The sequence below is a fragment of the Lissotriton helveticus genome, chromosome 12 (genome assembly GCF_964261635.1).
Source record: "Lissotriton helveticus chromosome 12, aLisHel1.1, whole genome shotgun sequence".
Taxonomy (NCBI): Eukaryota; Metazoa; Chordata; class Amphibia; order Caudata; family Salamandridae; genus Lissotriton; species Lissotriton helveticus.
The window spans coordinates 887,149,666-887,171,979 of record NC_136073.1 but is presented as its reverse complement, the minus strand read 5'-3'; the positions used below and the strand labels follow the sequence as shown (position 1 = coordinate 887,171,979).

At 46.5% G+C, this 22,314-nt stretch overlaps 1 protein-coding gene across 1 annotated transcript in view; it reads right to left on the bottom strand.

The window, feature by feature from the left end:
- LOC144797757 (IgGFc-binding protein-like) overlaps nucleotides 1–21,884 on the bottom strand; it is a 283,418-nt gene extending 261,534 nt beyond the window's left edge. The window contains exons 1-2 of the mRNA XM_078668518.1: nucleotides 21,447–21,884; nucleotides 3,177–3,223 (exon numbers count right to left, since the gene is read on the bottom strand). Of these exons, the coding sequence (XP_078524644.1) occupies nucleotides 3,177–3,223; nucleotides 21,447–21,526 (127 nt within the window). The 5' untranslated portion in view covers nucleotides 21,527–21,884. The remainder of the gene's footprint in view (nucleotides 1–3,176; nucleotides 3,224–21,446) is intronic.
- Nucleotides 21,885–22,314: the final 430 nt, after the last annotated feature.

Genomic DNA, 22,314 nt, shown 5'->3' with positions numbered 1-22,314 from the left:
GGAAATCGGGATTACAAACATGACTGTCATGTATATATCACCTTTTGCGCGTTATGTAAGCAGTAAAGTTAGTTGCCTCCTTTAACCCCTTCCACGCGTGGCTAATTCCCCCGCGGTGCGAGTGGGGGGAGGGGCTGTGCGCAGCACCGTGGTACTCATGACGAGTCCAGCTCGTCATGCTGCACAGTGGAGCTGTGCTCATAACGAGCTGGACTCGTCATGACTCCGCCCACTCCTTTAGAACGGCCGCACAGGCGGGGAATTCGCCACGCGTGGGAGGGCCGCAGCAGTTATGACGAGCTCGTCATGTGCACAGCTCCACTGTGCCTCATGACGAGCTGAGCTCGTCATAAGCATGGAAGGGGTTAAATAAAAAGTCGCGTGATTGCTGTGTTTCAAAGGGCAGCCACGCAGGGCACGGCGGGCATGTAACCCTGATCCTTGCTTCAGGTCATCCATGAAAATTGTTCACCAACAGCACTGCTCTCAGAAAGCGCCTGTATACTCGCGTCAGGCCACGACTACCACACTGCAGGCCCCCCTGTCCAAGACCTCGTTCGACAGCTCTTGCCAGCAGGGTCGGGGTACTGCACCCATGGAAAACATTCCTCATGTTAACGTTTTTAAACATATGCAGGACGCTGCTAAAGAGGTAGTGATTCTAAAAAATTTAGATACCTTCAACTTCTGGCCAAGTTAACGTTCCCACTTGGGCTCTTATAGCTGTGGGCAATAAAGTCTATGGGCCCGATTCACCGAACTAACTTAAGAAAAAATCCTAAACTTACTACCATTCTGGTATTTCCAGAAGGCACTTACTCATTTCGGTATTCACAGAAGGCACTTACTCATTTTGGTATTCACAGAAGGCACTTACTCATTTTGGTATTCACAGAAGACACTTACTTATTTTGGTATTCACAGAAGGCACTTACTCATTTCGGTATTCACAGAAGACACTTACTCATTTTGGTATTCACAGAAGGCACTTACTCATTTTGGTATTCACAGAAGGCACTTACTCATTTCGGTATTCACAGAAGACACTTACTCATTTCGGTATTCACAGAAGGCACTTACTCATTTCGGTATTCACAGAAGACACTTACTCATTTCGGTATTCACAGAAGGCACTTACTCATTTTGGTATTCACAGAAGACACTTACTCATTTTGGTATTCACAGAAGGCACTTACGCATTTTGGTATTCACAGAAAACACTTACTCATTTTGGTATTCACAGAAGGCACGTACTCATTTTGGTATTCACATAACTAACGTAAGATAAAATCCTAAACTTACTACCATTCTGGTATTCACAGAAGGCACTTACTCATTTTGGTATTCACAGAAGGCACTTACTCATTTTGGTATTCACAGAAGACACTTACTCATTTTGGTATTCACAGAAGGCACTTACTCATTTTGGTATTCACAGAAAACACTTACTCATTTTGGTATTCACAGAAGGCACTTACTCATTTTGGTATTCACATAACTAACGTAAGATAAAATCCTAAACTTACTACCATTCTGGTATTCACAGAAGGCACTTACTCATTTTGGTATTCACAGAAGGCACTTACTCATTTTGGTATTCACAGAAGGCACTTACTCATTTTGGTATTCACAGAAGGCATTTACTCATTTTGGTATTCACAGGAGGCACTTACTCATTTTGGTATTCAAAGAAGGCACTTACTTATTTCGGTATTCACAGAAGGTAGGAGTCCTAACTTTAGGCCTCCTAAATGCCTTCTGTGAATACCGAAAGCCTTAAAGTTAGGATTTTTCTCAGTTTAGGAGTAGTAAAGTTAGGACTCCTAACTTCTATGAATACCAAAATGAGCAAGTGCCTTCTGTGAATACCGAAATGAGTAAGTGCCTTCTGTGAATACCAAAATGAGTACGTGCATTCTGTGAATACCAAAATGAGTAAGTGCCTTCTGTGAATACCAAAATGAGTAAGTGCATTCTGTGAATATCGAAATGAGTAAGTGCCTTCTGTGAATATCGAAATGAGTAAGTGCCTTCTGTGAATACCAAAATGAGTAAGTGCCTTCTGTGAATACCGAAATGAGTAAGTGCATTCTGTGAATACCAAAATGAGTAAGTGCCTTCTGTGAATATCGAAATGAGTAAGTGTGAATATCAAAATGAGTAAGTGCCTTCTGTGAATACCAAAATGAGTAAGTGCATTCTGTGAATACCAAAATGAGTAAGTGCCTTCTGTGAATACCGAAATGAGTAAGTGCCTTCTGTGAATACCAAAATGGTAGTAAGTTTAGGATTTTGTCTTAAGTCAGTTCTGTGAATCGGGCCCTTTCAGTCTGCGCCTTTATTTTTAAAAAATGTTAATGAGAGCTAATTACTGTGATGCTGCTCCAGCACCTTGAAGGCCCTCTCCACCATCTCATCTCTTAACTTTCTAACCCTCAATTACCTCCAAGAAAAAAAATCATTTACAATGCAATAGGTCTCGCATTTGCAAGATTTAAAGTATTGGCATTGAATGACAACGCCTTTTATTGATCTGTTTTAAAAACAACACATAAATAAAAGGTATTATCATTCACAATGCCAATAGCTCAAAACTCCAGCAAATGTGATTTGTTTGTTGCCGTTCATCACATATCGCCAAAAAATTGCCCACAGAGTCAAAATGATGCTTTGGTTAAAACTATATTTACAATGTTTTTTCAAAACTAACACATAGATAAAAAGTTTACCATTTACAATGCCAAAAGTTCTAACTTTTGCAAATGCGCGACCTATTGCATTGCAAATACTTGTTTGTTATAGTTTCCTCTGAAGTGGTTGATGTCAGGTAAAGAAGAGATAACACTGAAGGTTAATGCACGTGTGACAATCGAGGCTGAAAGAAGCGGTTCTTGGGATAAGGACGGAGCCTCGGCCGGTCCTCAGTGGGCTCGTGATCTGGATGTGAACGCACGCAGTAAAATGCTCTTGTAAGATAGCTCAGGGGGTTAATGCGCCCTCTGTAGACATCTGTCTTTATCCGGAAGTCACTGGTGTGAAATGCGGTGGGTTGGCGCCGCCTTTCATCCTTCTGATGTGGCTAAAAAGACATAGCATTGCACGTGTATTCTTCCTGTGCCGTATCCCACATACACTGCCCCCCCCCCCCCCACACACACACCGTGACTCTGACTTACCCCTTTGAGGGGCTGCTCTCTCCGCCGCTCCGGGGGCGCCTCCTTCCCTGTGGGAGACAAAAGAAGAGGCGTCTTAAACTCTGGCCTTCCATCGCGCCCCCCACTGTCGGAGCCTCGTCACTGGAGGGGCCCTTGTGACGTGACGGCTGTGTCACTTGCGTGGGGATGGGTCAGAATATGCAGGGGCCCCCGAGGGCCATCGCTTCAGGACCCCGTCTGGGAGGTGGAGGGGTGGGCCAGGATGCGCAGGGGCCCCCAAGGGGAGGGTCAGGATGCGCAGGGGCCCCAAGGGGTGGGTCAGGATGCGCAGGGGCCCCCGAGGGGTGGGTCAGGATGTACAGGGCCCCCGAGGGGTGGGTCGGGATGCGCAGGGGCCCCCGAGGGGTGGGTCGGGATGGGCAGGGGCCCCCGAGGGGTGGGTCAGGATGCGCAGGGGCCCCCGAGGGGTGGGCCAGGATGCGCAGGGGCCCCTAAGGTTGGGCCAGGATGCACAGGGGCCCCTAAGGGTTGGGCCAGGATGCACAGGGGCCCCTAAGGGTTGGGCCAGGATGCGCGGGGGCCCCCCGTGGGTCAGGATGTGCGAGGGCCCCTGAGGGATGGGTCCAGATGATGGCGCGGTGCGTCCATTGGGGCGTAGGGGCGAAGCCCCACTAAGCCCCATGGACCCACCACGTCGTCACTAGAAGCCAAACACAATTATTTAAAAAAAATCGCGCTATCTGCCGGCCGGGAAATCGGGAGACACCCGACCTTCCCGGAGTGCGCAAGGGGGGGGGGGGGTAGGATCGGGCTGCTGCAGCTGCGCAAGTGTATTTTTGGGCACAAACATGCCCGCGCATGCGCAGATCGTTTTCTTGTGAATTCCCCCTTAGAGAGAGGACCAGGGGGCGGGCCGCAGCCCCCGGGGTTACACAGGGCGACTGGGCGAGGAGTCATGGTGCCCCCCCAGCCAATCCGGGCGCAGGATTGGCTGGTCACTACATAGCCCGGTTACATAACCCCTGACGGATAGCACGGCCGACTTTGGTGCTGGGAAACCAGGTTCGAGCCTCTTATCGAACCATAAAAATGTATACATGACTTACTTTGGTGTTAAATAAATAGATATTTTAAAAAACAAATAAAAATGATGTTCCGACTAAGGTGTGAAATTGGTGTCGAATAAATACACGTTTTTAAAAACAATTAATATTAATCATGTATCATTGGTGCTGGAGTACAAGGTTCGAGACTGGTATTAAACGCTGACAAGCTGTGTGCAAGTTATATGGTCATAAAAATACATGAATGATGGATGCAGGATGGGTGGATGCATGAATGGATGCAGGGTGAATGATGGGTGGATGAATGGATGGGTGGATGCATGAATGAATGATGGATGCACGATGGATGCAGGATGGGTGGATGGGTAGATGAATGAATGATGGATGCAGGATGGATGCAGGGTGGATGGATGGGTGCATGAATGAATGATGGATGCAGGATGGGTGGATGGATGATGGATGAATGATGGGTGGATGAATGGATGGGTGGATGCATGAATGAATGATGGATGCAGGATGGGTGGATGAATGAATGATGGATGCAGGATGGATGCAGGGTGGATGGATGGGTGGATGAATGAATGATGGATGCAGGATGGGTGGATGGATGATGGATGAATGATGGGTGGATGAATGGATGGGTGGATGCATGAATGAATGATGGATGCAGGATGGATGCAGGATGGGTGGATGGGTAGATGAATGATTGATGGATGCAGGATGGATGCAGGGTGGGTGGATGGATGGGTGCATGAATGAATGATGGATGCAGGATGGGTGGATGGATGGATGGATGATGGATGAATGATGGGTGGATGAATGGATGGGTGGATGCATGAATGAATTATGGATGCAGGATGGATGCAGGATGGGTGGATGAATGAATGAATGATGGATGCAGGATGGGTGGATGAATGAATGATGGATGCAGGATGGATGCAGGGTGGATGGATGGGTGCATGAATGAATGATGGATGGATGGATGGGTGGATGCAGGAATGGATGCAGGATGGATGATGGATGGGTGGATGGATGGGTGGATGGGTGGATGGATGCATGAATGGATGAATGATGGATGCTGGATGGGTGGATGAATGAATGATGGATGCAGGATGGATGGGTGGATGGATGGATAGGTGCATGAATGAATGATGGATGCAGGATGGATGGATGGGTGCATGAATGAAGGATGGATGCAGGATGGGTGGATGAATGGATGGGTGGATGCATGAATGAATTATGGATGCAGGATGGATGCAGGATGGGTGGATGAATGAATGATGGATGCAGGATGGATGCAGGGTGGGTGGATGGATGGGTGCATGAATGAATGATGGATGGATGGATGGGTGGATGCAGGAATGGATGCAGGATGGATGATGGATGGGTGGATGGATGGGTGGATGGATGCATGAATGGATGAATGATGGATGCTGGATGGGTGGATGGATGGGTGGATGAATGAATGATGGATGCAGGATGGATGGGTGGATGGATGGATGGGTGCATGAATGAATGATGGATGCAGGATGGATGGGTGGATGGATGGATGGGTGCATGAATGAAGGATGGATGCAGGATGGGTGGATGGATGGGTGGATGGGTGGACACACGAATGGATGCAGGATGAATGATGGGTGGATGAATGGATGGGTGGATGCATGAATGAATGATGGATGCAGGATGGGTGGATGAATGAATGATGGATGCAGGGTGGATGGATGGGTGCATGAATGAATGATGGATGCAGGATGGATGGATGGATGGATGGGTGGATGCATGAATGGATGCAGGAATGGATGATGGATGGGTGGATGGATGGGTGGGTGGATGGATGGATGGATGCATGAATGATGGATGGATGCTGGATGGGTGGATGGGTGGATGGATGGATGGGTGGATGAATGAATGATGGATGTAGGATGGATGGTTAGATGGATGGATGGGTGCATGAATGAATGATGGATGCAGGATGGGTGGATGGATGGGTGGACACATGGATGGATGATGGATGATGAATGGATGGGTGGATGCAGGAATGGATGCAGGATGGATGATGGATGGGTGGATGGATGGGTGGATGGATGCATGAATGGATGAATGATGGATGCTGGATGGGTGGATAGATGGGTGGATGAATGAATGATGGATGCAGGATGGATGGGTGGATGGATGGATGGGTGCATGAATGAATGATGGATGCAGGATGGATGGGTGGATGGATGGATGGGTGCATGAATGAAGGATGGATGCAGGATGGGTGGATGGATGGGTGGATGGGTGGACACACGAATGGATGCAGGATGAATGATGGGTGGATGAATGGATGGGTGGATGCATGAATGAATGATGGATGCAGGATGGGTGGATGAATGAATGATGGATGCAGGGTGGATGGATGGGTGCATGAATGAATGATGGATGCAGGATGGATGGATGGATGGATGGGTGGATGCATGAATGGATGCAGGAATGGATGATGGATGGGTGGATGGATGGGTGGGTGGATGGATGGATGGATGCATGAATGATGGATGGATGCTGGATGGGTGGATGGGTGGATGGATGGATGGGTGGATGAATGAATGATGGATGTAGGATGGATGGTTAGATGGATGGATGGGTGCATGAATGAATGATGGATGCAGGATGGGTGGATGGATGGGTGGACACATGGATGGATGATGGATGATGGGTGGATGGGTGGATGGATGGATGGATGGATGCATGAATGAATGATGGATGGATGGGTGGATGGATGGATGGGTGAATGCATAAATGAATGATGGATGCAGGATGGGTGGATGGATGGGTGGACACATGGATGGATGATGGATGATGGGTGGATGGATGGATGGATGGATGCATGAATGAATGATGGATGGATGGGTGGATGGATGGATGGGTGAATGCATGAATGAATGATGGATGCAGGATGGATGGGTGAATGCATGAATGAATGATGGATGATGGATGGATGGGTGGATGCATGAATGAATGATAGATGCAGGATGGATGCAGTATTGGTGGATGGATGGGTGGGTGGGTGGATGGATGGGTGGATGCATGAATGATGTATGGATGGATGCAAGGTGGTTCGGGCTCGCTGCGGTGCAATATGCAAATTAGTTTACGCCCCACCACTTTCAAATGTCACCAGCCGCCCCTGCCACAGGGGCCCCCAAGGGGTGGGTCAGATGCGCAGGGGTGAGCTGGCTGCGGGGGTCTGAAGCTTCCCGGGTCCATGCGTAGGCTGGTGGCGCATCAAGGCCGGGTTCTGCTTTGCATTCTGGGACTTGCGGTGCTAATTACCCTAATATAAAATCAAGATTACCAGCCCCAGAATGCAATGCATAAAACCTAGACGGGCCTACTCCGTCTTAGTAACTCCCCCCTCACCCCTGGGGGCACCATGCAGAATGGAGCCGGCGGCAGGAGCTCTTGGAAGGGGTGGAACAACACCAAAGCCTCATTAACATGAAAACTGTACTTTAAAGACCTGTGAAGTGCTCAGGTGCGGCTATGTGTGTGCCTGGGAAGCTGTCTCTGCCCGGGCTGACACACACGATGGGGGGGGGGGGGGGGGGGAGCTGAAGCCCTTTGAGACCAATGGGTGTTGCTCGCCTGACTACTACACATTCCATTATATCGCATGACACTACATCACATTTTTAAAAACTACCTTTACAACGCATACCATAACATTGCTTTTAAGGTAAGTATTGGATCGTATAGGGGTAAAAATAACTATTCTAACTCCAGGGGGTGCAACAGTAGGGTAAGCGTTGGATAGTGTAGGGGTAAAATTAATATTCTAAATCCAATGGTCTGCGTTGTAATAGTATGCGTTGTAATGCCTGCGTTGTAAGTGTAGCGCTATGTAATGGTTGCATTGCAAAGGTTGTTTCCTCAAACCCAGAGATTCAGAGTGACAACACTAAGAGATTAAAGGTATGAATTTATGAAAACAAACCCTGAGAGTGGGGTCAAACCTTAAGATTTCACAGGTATGAATCTATGAAAACAAACCATGAAAGTGGAGTCAAACCCTAAGACTTCCCAGGACTGAACCTATGACAACAAGCACTGAGAGTGGGGTCACACCCTAAGAGTTCACGGATATGAATCTATGAAAACATACCCGAGAGTCATTGTGTCAAACCCTCAGAGTTCACAGGTATGAATATATGAAAACATACCCTGAGAGTCAGAGTGTCAAACCCTCAGAGTTCACAGGCATACATCTATGAAAACAGACCCTGAGAGTCAGAGTGTCAACCCCTCAGAGTTCACAGGTATGAATCTATGAAAACAAACCCTGAGAGTCAGAGTGTCAAACCCTAAGAGTTCACAGGTATGAATATATGAAAACATACCCTGAGAGTGGGGTCAAACCCTAAGAGTTCACAGTCATAAATCTATGAAAACAAACCCTGAGAGTGGGGTCAAACCCTAAGAGTTCCCAGGACTGGACCTATTACAACACGCCCTGAGAGTGGGGTCAAACCCTAAGAGTTCACAGATATGAATCTATGAAAACAAACCCTGAGAGTGGGGCCAAACCTTAAGAGTTCACAGGCATGAATATATGAAAACAGACCCTGAGAGTCAGAGTGTCAACCCCTCAGAGTTCACAGGTATGAATCTATGAAAACAAACCCTGAGAGTCAGAGTATCAAACCCTAAGAGCTCACAAGTATGCATATATGAAAACAAGCCCTGAGAGTGGGTTCAAACCCTAAGAGTTCACAGGCATGAATATATGAAAACAAACCCTGAGAGTCAGAGTGTCAACCCCTCAGAGTTCACAGGTATGAATCTATGAAAACAAACCCTGAGAGTCAGAGTATCAAACCCTAAGAGCTCACAAGTATGCATATATGAAAACAAGCCCTGAGAGTGGGTTCAAACCCTAAGAGTTCACAGGCATGAATATATGAAAACAAACCCTGAGAGTCAGAGTGTCAACCCCTCAGAGTTCACAGGTATGAATCTATGAAAACAAACCCTGAGAGTCAGAGTATCAAACCCTAAGAGCTCACAAGTATGCATATATGAAAACAAACCCTGAGAGTGGGGTCAAAAGCTAAGAGATCACAGGTATGAACCTGTGACAACAAGCCCTGAGAGTTAGAGTGTCAAACCCTAAGATTTCAAAGGACTGAGCCTATCACAACACGCACTGAGAGTGGGGTCAAACCCTAAGAGTTCACAGGCATGAATCTATAAAACAAACCCTGAGAGTGGGGCCAAACCCTAAGAGTTCACAGGAATGAATCTATGAAAACAAACCCTGAGAGTGGGGTCAAAAGCTAAGAGATCACAGGTATGAACCTATGACAACAAGCCCTGAGAGTGGGTTCAAACCCTAAGATTTCAGAGGTATGAATATATGACAACAAACCCTGAGAGTGGGGTCAAAAGCTAAGAGATCACAGGTATGAATCTATGAAAACAAACCCTGAGAGTAAGAGTGTCAACCCTAAGAGTTCACAGGTATGAATATATGAAAACAAGCCCTGAGAGTGGGTCAACCCTAAGAGTTCACAGGCATGAATATATGAAAACAAACCCTGAGAGTGGGGTCAAACCCTAAGAGATCACAGGTATGAACCTATGACAACAAGCCCTGAGAGTGGGTCAACCCTAAGAGTTAACAGGAATGAATCTATGACAACAAACCCTGAGAGTGGGGTCAAAAGCTAAGAGATCACAGGTATGAACCTATGACAACAAGCCCTGAGAGTGGGTTCAAACCCTAAGATTTCAGAGGTATGAATATATGACAACAAACCCTGAGAGTGGGGTCAAAAGCTAAGAGATCACAGGTATGAATCTATGAAAACAAACCCTGAGAGTCAGAGTGTCAACCCTAAGAGTTCACAGGTATGAATATATGAAAACAAGCCCTGAGAGTGGGTCAACCCTAAGAGTTCACAGGCATGAATATATGAAAACAAACCCTGAGAGTGGGGTCAAACCCTAAGAGATCACAGGTATGAACCTATGACAACAAGCCCTGAGAGTGGGTCAACCCTAAGAGTTAACAGGAATAAACCTATGACAACAAGCCCTGAGAGTGGGGTCCAAAGCTAAGAGATCACAGGTATGAACCTATGACAACAAGCCCTGAGAGTGGGGTCAAACCCTTAGATTTCACAGGTATGAATCTATGAAAACAAACCCTGAGAGTGGGGCCAAACCCTAAGAGTTCACAGGCATGAATATATGAAAACAGACCCTGAGAGTCAGAGTGTCAACCCCTCAGAGTTCACAGGTATGAATCTATGAAAACAAACCCTGAGAGTGGGGTAAAAAGCTAAGAGATCACAGGTATGAACCTGTGACAACAAGCCCTGAGATTGGGGTCAAACCCTTAGATTTCACAGGTATGAACCTGTGACAACAAGCCCTGAGAGTCAGAGTGTCAAACCCTAAGATTTCAAAGGACTGAGCCTATCACAACACGCACTGAGAGTGGGGTCAAACCCTAAGAGTTCACAGGCATGAATCTATGAAAACAAACCCTGAGAGTGGGGCCAAACCCTAAGAGTTCACAGGAATGAATATATGACAACAAACCCTGAGAGTGGGGTCAAAAGCTAAGAGATCACAGGTATGAACCTATGACAACAAGCCCTGAGAGTGGGTTCAAACCCTAAGATTTCAGAGGTATGAATCTATGAAAACAAACCCTGAGAGTCAGAGTGTCAACCCCTCAGAGTTCACAGGTATGAATCTATGAAAACAAACCCTGAGAGTCAGAGTATCAAACCCTAAGAGCTCACAAGTATGAATATATGAAAACAAACCCTTAGAGTGGAGTCAAACTCTAAGAGATCACATGTATGAACCTGTGACAACAAGCCCTGAGAGTCAGAGTGTCAAACCCTAAGATTTCAAAGGACTGAGCCTATCACAACACGCACTGAGAGTGGGGTCAAACCCTAAGAGTTCACAGGCATGAATCTATGAAAACAAACCCTGAGAGTGGGGCCAAACCCTAAGAGTTCACAGGAATGAATCTATGACAACAAACCCTGAGAGTGGGGTCAAAAGCTAAGAGATCACAGGTATGAACCTATGACAACAAGCCCTGAGAGTGGGTTCAATCCCTAAGATTTCAGACGGTATGAATATATGACAACAAACCCTGAGAGTGGGGTCAAAAGCTAAGAGATCACAGGTATGAATCTATGAAAACAAACCCTGAGAGTCAGAGTGTCAACCCTAAGAGTTCACAGGTATGAATATATGAAAACAAACCCTGAGAGTCAGAGTATCAAACCCTAAGAGCTCACAAGTATGCATATATGAAAACAAACCCTGAGAGTGGGGTCAAAAGCTAAGAGATCACATGTATGAACCTGTGACAACAAGCCCTGAGAGTCAGAGTGTCAAACCCTAAGATTTCAAAGGACTGAGCCTATCACAACACGCACTGAGAGTGGGGTCAAACCCTAAGAGTTCACAGGCATGAATCTATGAAAACAAACCCTGAGAGTGGGGCCAAACCCTAAGAGTTCACAGGAATGAATCTATGACAACAAACCCTGAGAGTGGGGTCAAAAGCTAAGAGATCACAGGTATGAACCTATGACAACAAGCCCTGAGAGTGGGTTCAAACCCTAAGATTTCAGAGGTATGAATATATGACAACAAACCCTGAGAGTGGGGTCAAAAGCTAAGAGATCACAGGTATGAATCTATGAAAACAAACCCTGAGAGTCAGAGTGTCAACCCTAAGAGTTCACAGGTATGAATATATGAAAACAAACCCTGAGAGTGGGTCAACCCTAAGAGTTCACAGGCATGAATATATGAAAACAAACCCTGAGAGTGGGGTCAAACCCTAAGAGTTCACAGGTATGAACCTATGACAACAAGCCCTGAGAGTGGGTCAACCCTAAGAGTTCACAGGCATGAATATATGAAAACAAACCCTGAGAGTGGGGTCAAACCCTAAGAGATCACAGGTATGAACCTATGACAACAAGCCCTGAGAGTGGGTCAACCCTAAGAGTTAACAGGAATAAACCTATGACAACAAGCCCTGAGAGTGGGGTCCAAAGCTAAGAGATCACAGGTATGAACCTATGACAACAAGCCCTGAGAGTGGGGTCAAACCCTTAGATTTCACAGGTATGAATCTATGAAAACAAACCCTGAGAGTGGAGTCAAACCCTAAGAGTCACAGGTATGACGCTATGAAAACAGACCGTGAGAGTGGGGCCAAACCCTAAGAGTTAACAGGAATAAACCTATGACAACAAGCCCTGAGAGTGGGGTCAAAAGCTAAGAGATCACAGGTATGAACCTATGACAAGAAGCCCTGAGAGTGGGGTCAAACCCTTAGATTTCACAGGTATGAATCTATGAAAACAGACCCTGAGAGTCAGAGGGTCAACCCCTAAGAGTTCACAGGCATGAATCTATGAAAACAAACCCTGAGAGTCAGAGTGTCAAACCATAAGAGCTCACAAGTAGGAATTTATGACAACAAACCCTGAGAGTGGAGTCAAACCCTCAGAGTTCACAGGCATGAATATATGAAAACAAACCCTGAGAGTGGGGTCAAAAGCTAAGAGATCACAGGTATGAACCTATGACAACAACCCCTGAGAGTGGGGTCAAACCCTAAGAGTTCACAGGTATGACGCTATGAAAACAGACCCTGAGAATGGGGCCAAACCCTAAGATTTCACAGGTATGAATCTATGAAAACAAACCCTGAGAGTGGGGTCAAACCCTGAGATTTCACAGGTATGAATATATGAAAACATACCCTGAGAGTGGGGTCAAACCCTAAGAGTTAACAGGAATGAACCTATGACAACAAGCCCTGAGAGTGGGTCAAACCCTAAGATTTCACTGGTATGAATCAATGAAAACAGACCCTGAGAGTGGGGTCAAACCCTAAGAGTTACACGATATGAATCTATGAAAACATACCCTGAGAGTGGGGTAAATCCCTAAGAGTTACAAGGTATGAATCTATGAAAATATACATTGAGATTCAGAGTGTCAACCCTATAGGAGTCACAGGAATGAACCTATGACAACACGCCCTGAGAGTGGGTCAAACCCTAAGAGTTCAAAGGACTGAAACTACTACAACAAGCCCTGAGAGTGGGGTCAAACCTTAAGATTTCACAGGTATGAATCTATCAAAACAGACCCTGAGAGTGTGGTCAAACCCTGAGAGTTCACAGGAATGAATCTATGACAACAAACCCTGAGAGTGGGGTCAAACCCTAAGATTTCACAGGTATGAAAAAACATACCCTGAGAGTCAGATTGTCAAACCCTCAGAGTTCACAGGCATGAATATATGAAAGCATACCCTGAGAGTCAGAGTATCAAACCCTCAGAGTTCACAGGCATGTATATATGAAAACAAAACCCTGAGAGTGGGGTCAAACGCTAAGAGATCACAGGTATGAACCTATGACAACAAGCCCTGAGAGCGGGTCAAACCCTAAGAGATCACAGGTATGAACCTATGACAACAAGCCCTGAGAGTGGGGTCAAACCCTAAGAGTTCTCAGGAATGAATCTATGATAACAAGCCCTGAGAGTGGGGTCAAACCCTTAGATTTCACAGGTATGACTATATGAAAATAAACCCTGAGAGTGGGGTCAAACGCTAAGAGATCACAGGTATGAACCTATGACAACATACCCTGAGAGTCAGAGTGTCAAACCCTCAGAGTTCACAGGCATGAATATTTGAAAACAAACCGTGAGAGTGGGGTCAAACGCTAAAAGATCACAGGTATGAACCTATGACAACAAGCCCTGAGAGTGGGGTCAAACTCTAGGAATTCACAGGATTAACCGATGACAACATACCCTGAGAGTCAGAGTGTCAAACCCTAAGAGTCACAGGTATGAATATATGAAAACATACCCTGAGAGTCAGAGTGTGAAACCCTAAAAGTTCACAGGCATGAATATATGAAAACATACCCTGAGAGTCAGAGGGTCAGTAGCGATGCCAGCACTCTCTGATGCCAGCGCCCTCTGATACCCCGGTACTAGGATCCACACAGAGCTCTACTGGTGCACCTCAGTACCGAACGAGGATAATTTTCCAAACACTGCTCTGCAAATGTATCTCAGTCCTGCTGTGCTGCACCCGATGCCACATCAGGGTAGTTTATTGTCCCTTATTGTAAAGCTCAGCAGTGCAGCAGTGACAGGGCTATCTCTGTACCAGGAGGGACAAATGAGGAAAGATGGAGGGCGTGGGAGGTGGCAGAGGGCACTATATTGAACCCTTGTAACTCATTACGTGTCCATTTGGGGCAGAGTCTCCTCTGACATGCTTCTGCCCCTCCTATCTTTACAAGCCCTCTGTTCTGATAATTAACAGAGGATGTAGTTTCTCAGGGTCACGAGAGCTGTAAAAAAATCAAAGTTTCTTTATTACAGTGAAACCGCTAGAATGCTTGGAATGTTGGTTTACATAGTAAACCATCACCAGGACACCCACCTCTGACAAAAAAAAGAGGAACTAGAAAGACCGGCGCAAGCGGAAAAAGTATGGTCTCTTGGGGTGCTCTGAAGTCTAGAGGTCCTGCTTCTAAAACAAAAACAGCGTAGATCTGAACAAGCGAGAAACTTTTCTGTAATCCCACAAGTCAGTATTCCATAATTAAAAATTGGAGAAAAGACTGCCCTTGCAGTGGCTTCATCCCTTTTTCAGTTTTGTGAATGGGAGAGGGAAGGCGACGCAAGTGGCAAGAACAACTCACTTCCCTGAGCAAAATATTTTATGCCTCAATTTTAAAAAACATTCCACCATTGCTTTGTCTTGGACAAATATCTATAATTTAGGTACCAAGAAGTAGTTCAGTTTGTCAGGGTGAAACAGAACTGAATGAAATTACAATTACTGGAACATTATTAATGCTTCACCTCATCGCTGCCTATCTGGCGACTGACCGAAGGTTAGAGGGAGTATAGGAGGGAAATCTGTGGCCTATGTGCGTTCTTGAATCCAGAATCTGGATCCAAGCCTTTGTCCCACCTGTCTTTGAGAAGCGTGTGCTAGGGTGCTGGCATCGAGGCACTAGTTGAAGTCAAGGACTGGCTCATCGGACTAGTAACAGCCACATATAGCCGGACACCAGCATGATATTATAAGTTGCGGTGAGCAGTGATTGCAGAGTGTGACGAAGAGAAATGTTCAGAAAGAGAGGTTGCATGCAGAGCCCGGTGGTACTCCACATAGATCATGACAGAAGATGAGGGTCCCTTGGCCCCTCCACCCTGTCCATCCCCTGTCTCCTCAATACTCACTTTTCCAACCTGGTCTCTAGGTTTAAAAGGTCTATCCCATGGCTCCACTGTGAGCTCGCGCCGCCCTCAGCTGCACTGTAAGTTCATTTGTACTCTGCTTCTGGTGTTCTTGGCAGGAAATCCTCTTCCATAATATATCTATTGTTACTTCTGAACCCCCTGCAACCCCACCCCTCCCCCAGTGCAATGTCACAGGCTAGATCAAGGAGTAATTTTTCCAACATAAAATGTGGTCTCTTGTACAGTTTATTCCCTCTGACACTATGACTACGTCTCTGTTATTTCTCCATTTTTTCCTGCCTTCAGGTGCGTATGTCCCTTCTCTTGAGCCGTCCCATGTAGGACTTGAGATTTAAGCCATGCTTCATCTTGCATCTCTGCAACTCTCACCTGGGAAGAAGAAGGAAGAGATGGGCCCTGTTTCAATTGCAGCTGCCCATCCTTCAAAAAGGAGCCAAACCTCATATCTCTCATGTCACTTTGTTTGGGGGATGCTCCCCAGTTTGGAGTCAGGCTCACCTCCCTACAAGTCTTGCAACCCCCCCCCCCCTCCCCGAGATCTGTGCGCCACCTGTCAAAGTAAGGCCTACCTCCATTCTCTTCAATGCAATGTAAAGAGCTGCGATTTAAACCCACCTCCTCTCACCTGAGGTTAGGGGTCCTCGCCGCTATATCGATGAGCGCCATCTGGTGGCATGAGAAGGAATCAGACTGCATGAGAGAAAGCTGCTTAGGGCAACCACAGTCTTCCACATTCAAGATGGCGGCCGGGTTTCCTAATGTTGTGAGCATCAGGTTGCACTGAATACATTTCACTGCCTTCCGCTGTATAAGGCTTTGCAAATGGTCACTGTGATGCCAAGTTTCCTGAAATGCCCTTCCATTTTAAAAACTACTGCGGCCTAGTTGGGCTGGTTCCAATGACCGGAATTAAGACTAATGCATTAGGGTTGATTAACAAAAGCTAATGCCTAGACCAGGTCTGAGGCTGGCTTCTAAGCACTGTAATACAAGTAGGGTGAGTTCACAGCTCAATGCTCATCATTTTATGAACATTCAAAGAACAAGAGGCTGCATCACCCCCGCTGCGATTCAAACCTGCCGCCTGCACATTGCACCCAGGTATGGATAGCCATACATTTACCCACTGAGATGTCCTGTCAAGACAAACCCCAACCATTGTCAGCGTTTACCAGCCGCCACCACAAGCAGTGCCTTTGAGACTTCTGCAAACTGGGACTGCCAGTAGATTCACAGAAATGAAACATATCACCAACTAAACAGATTTAATTCCTAAGTCCCAAATCCTGCTCCATCAAAGGTGCAGTGCGGCATTGAATGACAAGACGGTGACGCTATAGTCAATAACAAGAAAGGTTTGGTACAACGGTAGTTAACAGTTCCATTGTTAAACGGATCACTGCCCATAACTTCTTACACCCTTCCCAGGAGCTTTGTTATGGGCTCTGAGGTGTCCGCAGCCCAGAATTGAAGGAACCATGTCAAAGCCCGAAGACCCGAAGCTAATGGAACCATCTCAAGAGCCATGAGGTGTCAAGATCCCAAAGTTGAAGGACCCAAGTCAAGAGGCAGAAGGAACCGCCTCAAGAGCTTAGAGATGTGAAAAACCTAAAGTTTAAAGGATCCATCTCAAGAGCTTGGATGAGTCAAAGCCCAAGTTAAAAGAACCATCTCCAGGGCCATGAGGTGTCAAGAGCCCAAAGTTAAAGAAACCATGTCAAGAGGCTGAAGGAACCACCTCAAGAGCTTGGAGATGTGAAAAACCTAAAGTTAAAGGATCCATCTCAAGAGCTTGGATGAGTCAAAGTCCAAGTTAAAAGAACCATCTCAAGCGCTTTGAGGTGTCAAGAATTCAAGGCTGACCGAATCGCGTCAAGCTCTTCGAGTGTCAAGAGACTGAATTTTAAGGAACTCTGACGAGAAGTTTGAGGTGTCAAGAGGCCAAAGTTAAAGGAACCCTTACTCATGAAGGTGGGAGCCTATGAACAAACTCTGATGGAGGTCATCAGCTGGTAAACACAACAAGACCTTGTGATACAAGATCTACTGTCCACCAGCAGCACATCAGGCAGCTAGGATCACCGATGAAGGTCTCTCGGGGTCAAGAGTCTACACGGCCGGCCAGAGAGCCAATGGCCAAGAATCATAGCGGTGGGACGGTTTTACAAAACAACGTTTTGGACTTGATGGCAATTAGTTAGGCTCTCCAGTGCTTTGAACCGTCTGTTATGGTAAGGTTGTGCCGACTCTCAGAGACCACAGGTGTTCTACACCCAAACAGGTCATAGGTAAAACACACTCTTAGAGAAAACACAACCACAATGTTCCACATCTGGAAAACAAGTTAGATTTTCTGAGACATCTGGAAACAAGAGGTCAAGAGCCTGTACCAGTGCTTAATGTGAGACAGAGGTTGCGGATGGGCCACCGGCACTCAATCTAGGGAACCACCACTTCTTGTCCAAATCCAGGCCTTCACCCAGAGTAAGAGAAAATATGACATAAAATGGGGAATGACTGAGAAAGAGAAAGATGGAAAAACATTGACAAAGGGAGAACGTCTGGATGAAAACGAACCTTTAAAAGTGAGATAAAGTAGCAGGGAGTGTGTGTTGTGGATGAAAGAGGTATGGGCCAGAATCAAGGCTGTGAACCTTGGTACTCTGCAGTGCTAACATCCGGTAGCACAGGCAGCAGAACCTCTGGGTCATGGAACTTATAATGTTAGAAATCCAGACAGCACAATGTGGTGGTCAACATCTGGAAACAAGAGTACAGAAGGCGCATTGTTCCTCAAAGGCAAGAAGCAACATGTCATGAGGTCCCACAGATTCACAGGGAGAAACAGGAGCTCTCGAGGTTGTACAGATTTTCAGCCACAACACAACTGCAGTGGTCTCCATCTACAAATAGACTAGGTCAGGAGGTTTCATTGTTTCTCGAAGACACAAAAATCTGGTCACAAATTCCTGCAGAATCGCCGAAGGAATCATGTACGTATTCTCAGAGATAGCACAACTACAGAGACCTCCATCTAGGAACAAGAGGTCAGAAAGTTTATTTCTTCTCAAAGACAAGAAGCAACGGGTCACAAGGTCCCACAGATTCACAGGGAGAACACAACTAGGATTTGTACACCAAGAAACAAAAGGTGACAGGGTGGTATAGATTCTTGGAGATATGACAACCATGGTGTTCTATCTTTGGAAACAAGAGCTCATAAGGTTTTTGTAGATTCTCTGACACAGGGCCCCTACAGTGTCCACATCCTCAAAAAGCGCTCAAAGGCGGGCGGAGCTGGAAGATGGCGCTTGAGGCGGGCTTGATACTTCTTGTGAGGGTCAGTCCCTTCCAACATAATTGCTCTGCAATTAAGTGATTTTGGCTTTGGAAGGTTTTGAGACCAGTAGGGAGCCCTTCTTCTCTTTCCTTGGTGCCCCTTCCACTGTGGTTACGCAGTGTTAATTTTTATCCTCAGGGAGCGGCGCGGTGGCCATCTTGGTTCTCTTTAGCCTCCTGAATCCACATTCATTCTCCTCAAGGGCACTCAAGTTATTTTAAAGTTACAGCACAGGCCTTTTACTTTCAACGGCTCTGGGTACTTATCTTAATGAGAGCGTTTAGTCCTTTTTTTACGCCTGTGCACCCCATAAGCAATTCACCAAAGGAAACTGGTCTCTCAATCTGAGCAAATGCCTTCTACCTTCCAATCCACCATACCTTCTCCTACTTTAAGAGCACAAGCTCCTCCTACTACTCATAAAGGGGTCAAACAAGACACGCCCTCCCCTTTAAGGAGGCGTACATTAATGGATACCCCTGTGGATACAGTATTAGCTACACAGCCGGGTACTTACTGACAGATACACAGCGGGGTATATACGGATAGATACACAGCGGCAATATAATAATAGAAACACAGCAACATATATATAGATAGATACACAGACTGGTATATTACCAGGTACAAAACAAGGTATTTAGTAAATACACAGATGAGCTTTTTGATGTATACAAAGCCAGGCATATACTCCCAGACTTGAAATAGCAAGCCAAAACAAATATACCTCTGTATATTTGTGACGCACCTCCCCTCACAACAGTCACCCAAAAGAGTCCCAGATTATGAGCCTTTTTTGCTCAAACGCTGTGCATATCCACCTCCCCTGCTGTTTCCAAGAAGCAGTCTTCAAGACCAGTGTCCAGATTCACGCAAATGTGGAATGCACCACAGCACAAAAAAGGATTATGTCCATCCACTGTTGATTTAATATAAACACTTTCTTTATTCCTCGAATTCAGTAAAATGACAGCCAAACAGCCGACGCGTTTCGTCCAACTGATGTGGACTTCTTCAGGGCTTCCCCAGTCAATCTAAATCCTATAAATCCTATCGAGGAGGATCTTGCCTTCGCAACAATACGACACAGGAGCCTTATTATACTCATTAACTCTACCTGGATTCAGGAGGGAACAGTTTTCCACGATTACAGGAGCCTGCTATTCTATACAAACCTACCACTTTATAGGATTTATATTGACTGGCGAAGTACTGATGAAGTACACACTAGTTGGACGAAACGCGTCGGCTGTTTGACTCTCATTTTACTGAATGCAAAGCCAGGCATATATTCATAGATACACAAATTGCTACAGTCATAGATGCAAAAACAGGTGCTGTGATAAATACACAGCCAGGTATAGACAGATTCACAGCTGGGTATATCCAGAGAGATACACATCAGGGTATGTACTGATAGATACACAGCAGGGTATGTACTGATAGATACACAGCAGGGTATGTACTGATAGATACACAGCAGGGTATGTACTGATAGATACACAGCAGAGTATGTACTGATAGATACACAGCAGAGTATGTACTGATAGATACACAGCAGAGTATGTACTGATAGATACACAGCAGGGTATGTACTGATAAATACACAGCAGGGTATGTACTGATAAATACACAGCAGAGTATGTACTGATAGATACACAGCAGGGTATGTACTGATAGATACACAGCAGGGTATGTACTGATAGATACACAGCAGAGTATGTACTGATAGATACACAGCAGAGTATGTACTGATAGATACACAGCAGGTTATGTACTGATAGATACACAGCAGGGTATGTACTGATAGATACATATACTGGTATATTAAGGGATACAAAGAGGCGTACATTCATTGATACACCGGAGGATACAGAGGTTAGAAGCAGAGCCAGTTATAAACTGATAGATACGCAGACCGGTTTATTGATACAAAATTGGGTATATTCGTAAATACACTAAAGGGAACCCACATAGACGCACTATATCAATTGCTAGATAAATTCATTTGATCCATTTCACAACTGCGTGTATAGCGCTACCAAGCCCCGAGGCTTTCAGGCGCTGTACAAAGGTCAGAATATTGATTTAAAAAAGTGTAGACTGATAAATGTATAGGAAGAGTATATCGACTGTTAGACACACACACACTTATTTACTAAACGTGTAAAAGAGAATGAAAGACAAATATCGATGGATAGATGGCTTTTTGATGGATCCATAATGTAAAGATAAGAGACTGCGACCAGCCGACATAAAGACGGTGCTTGAAACAGGGAGAGACAGGTGGAGAGAGAAGAAAGGCAGAAAACGAAGAGAAAGAGATGGGAAGAAAGACTTGGCTGAGTGAAGGCGGAGAGGACCGTGGAATAAACAAACCAGGAAAGAGGGGGAGAGAAAAACTGAGAGGAGAGGCTGCTAATAGGGAATAACGGACCGTTAGCTAAACGTCCACCCTGCCCAGAGGGCAGACGGAGACACCAGGCGGCATCACCCACCGACGATGCTTTGGTCCTGAGTGAAGCTGAGCCCCCCTGCCCGGGCCCTGGTACCCACACTCACCTGCGCGTGAGGTGCACGCATCCCGCGGGCACCCACACCAGCAGGCAGAGGCCCAGCAGGCGCCAATCCCAGGGTGCCATGGGGGGTCACGACCCCTCGAGAGATGTCCGGCCTGAGGGAGACGGGGAGGCAGAAGACAGCCCTTCCTCCGGGATGGAGCTTATATACAGCCCCAGGGTGGGGGCAAAGGTCCACCCAGGGCGCTGGGGCGCTGGGGCGCTGGGGCCCATCCCGGGCCGGCCTGCTATCTGCAGGTATGCCCATGAGTCACGCCCCGGACAGGGCCTGGAGCCACCCTGCGCTGATTCACCGGAGGCTGCATCGCTCCCAGGGAGCCCAAGAGCACAGGCCTGGCAGGGGCTGCGCCGGGAGCGCTCACACCTGCCTCTCCAGCTGTGGAGCTTGGCACCTCTGCCCGCTGCTAGGGAAAGACTGCTGAGAAGTAACGGAATGCACACCAGCAGACTGCACAGTGCTGAGAAGTAACAGGAAGCACACCAGCAGCCTGCACAGTGCTGAGAAGTAACAGGAAGACAGTGCACCAGCAAACTGTACAGCGCTGAGAAGTAACAGGAAGCACACCAGCAGACTGCACAGTGCTGAGAAGTAACGGAATGCACACCAGCAGACTGCACAGTGCTGAGAAGTAACGAGGTGTACACCTGCAGACTGCACAGTATCTGGAAGTAACAGGAAGTGCACCAGCAAACTGTACAGCGCTGAGAAGTAACAGGAAGCACACCAGCAGACTGCACAGTGCTGAGAAGTAACGGAATGCACACCAGCAGACTGCACAGTGCTGAGAAGTAACGAGGTGTACACTTGCAGACTGCACAGTATCTGGAAGTAACAGGAAGTGCACCAGCAA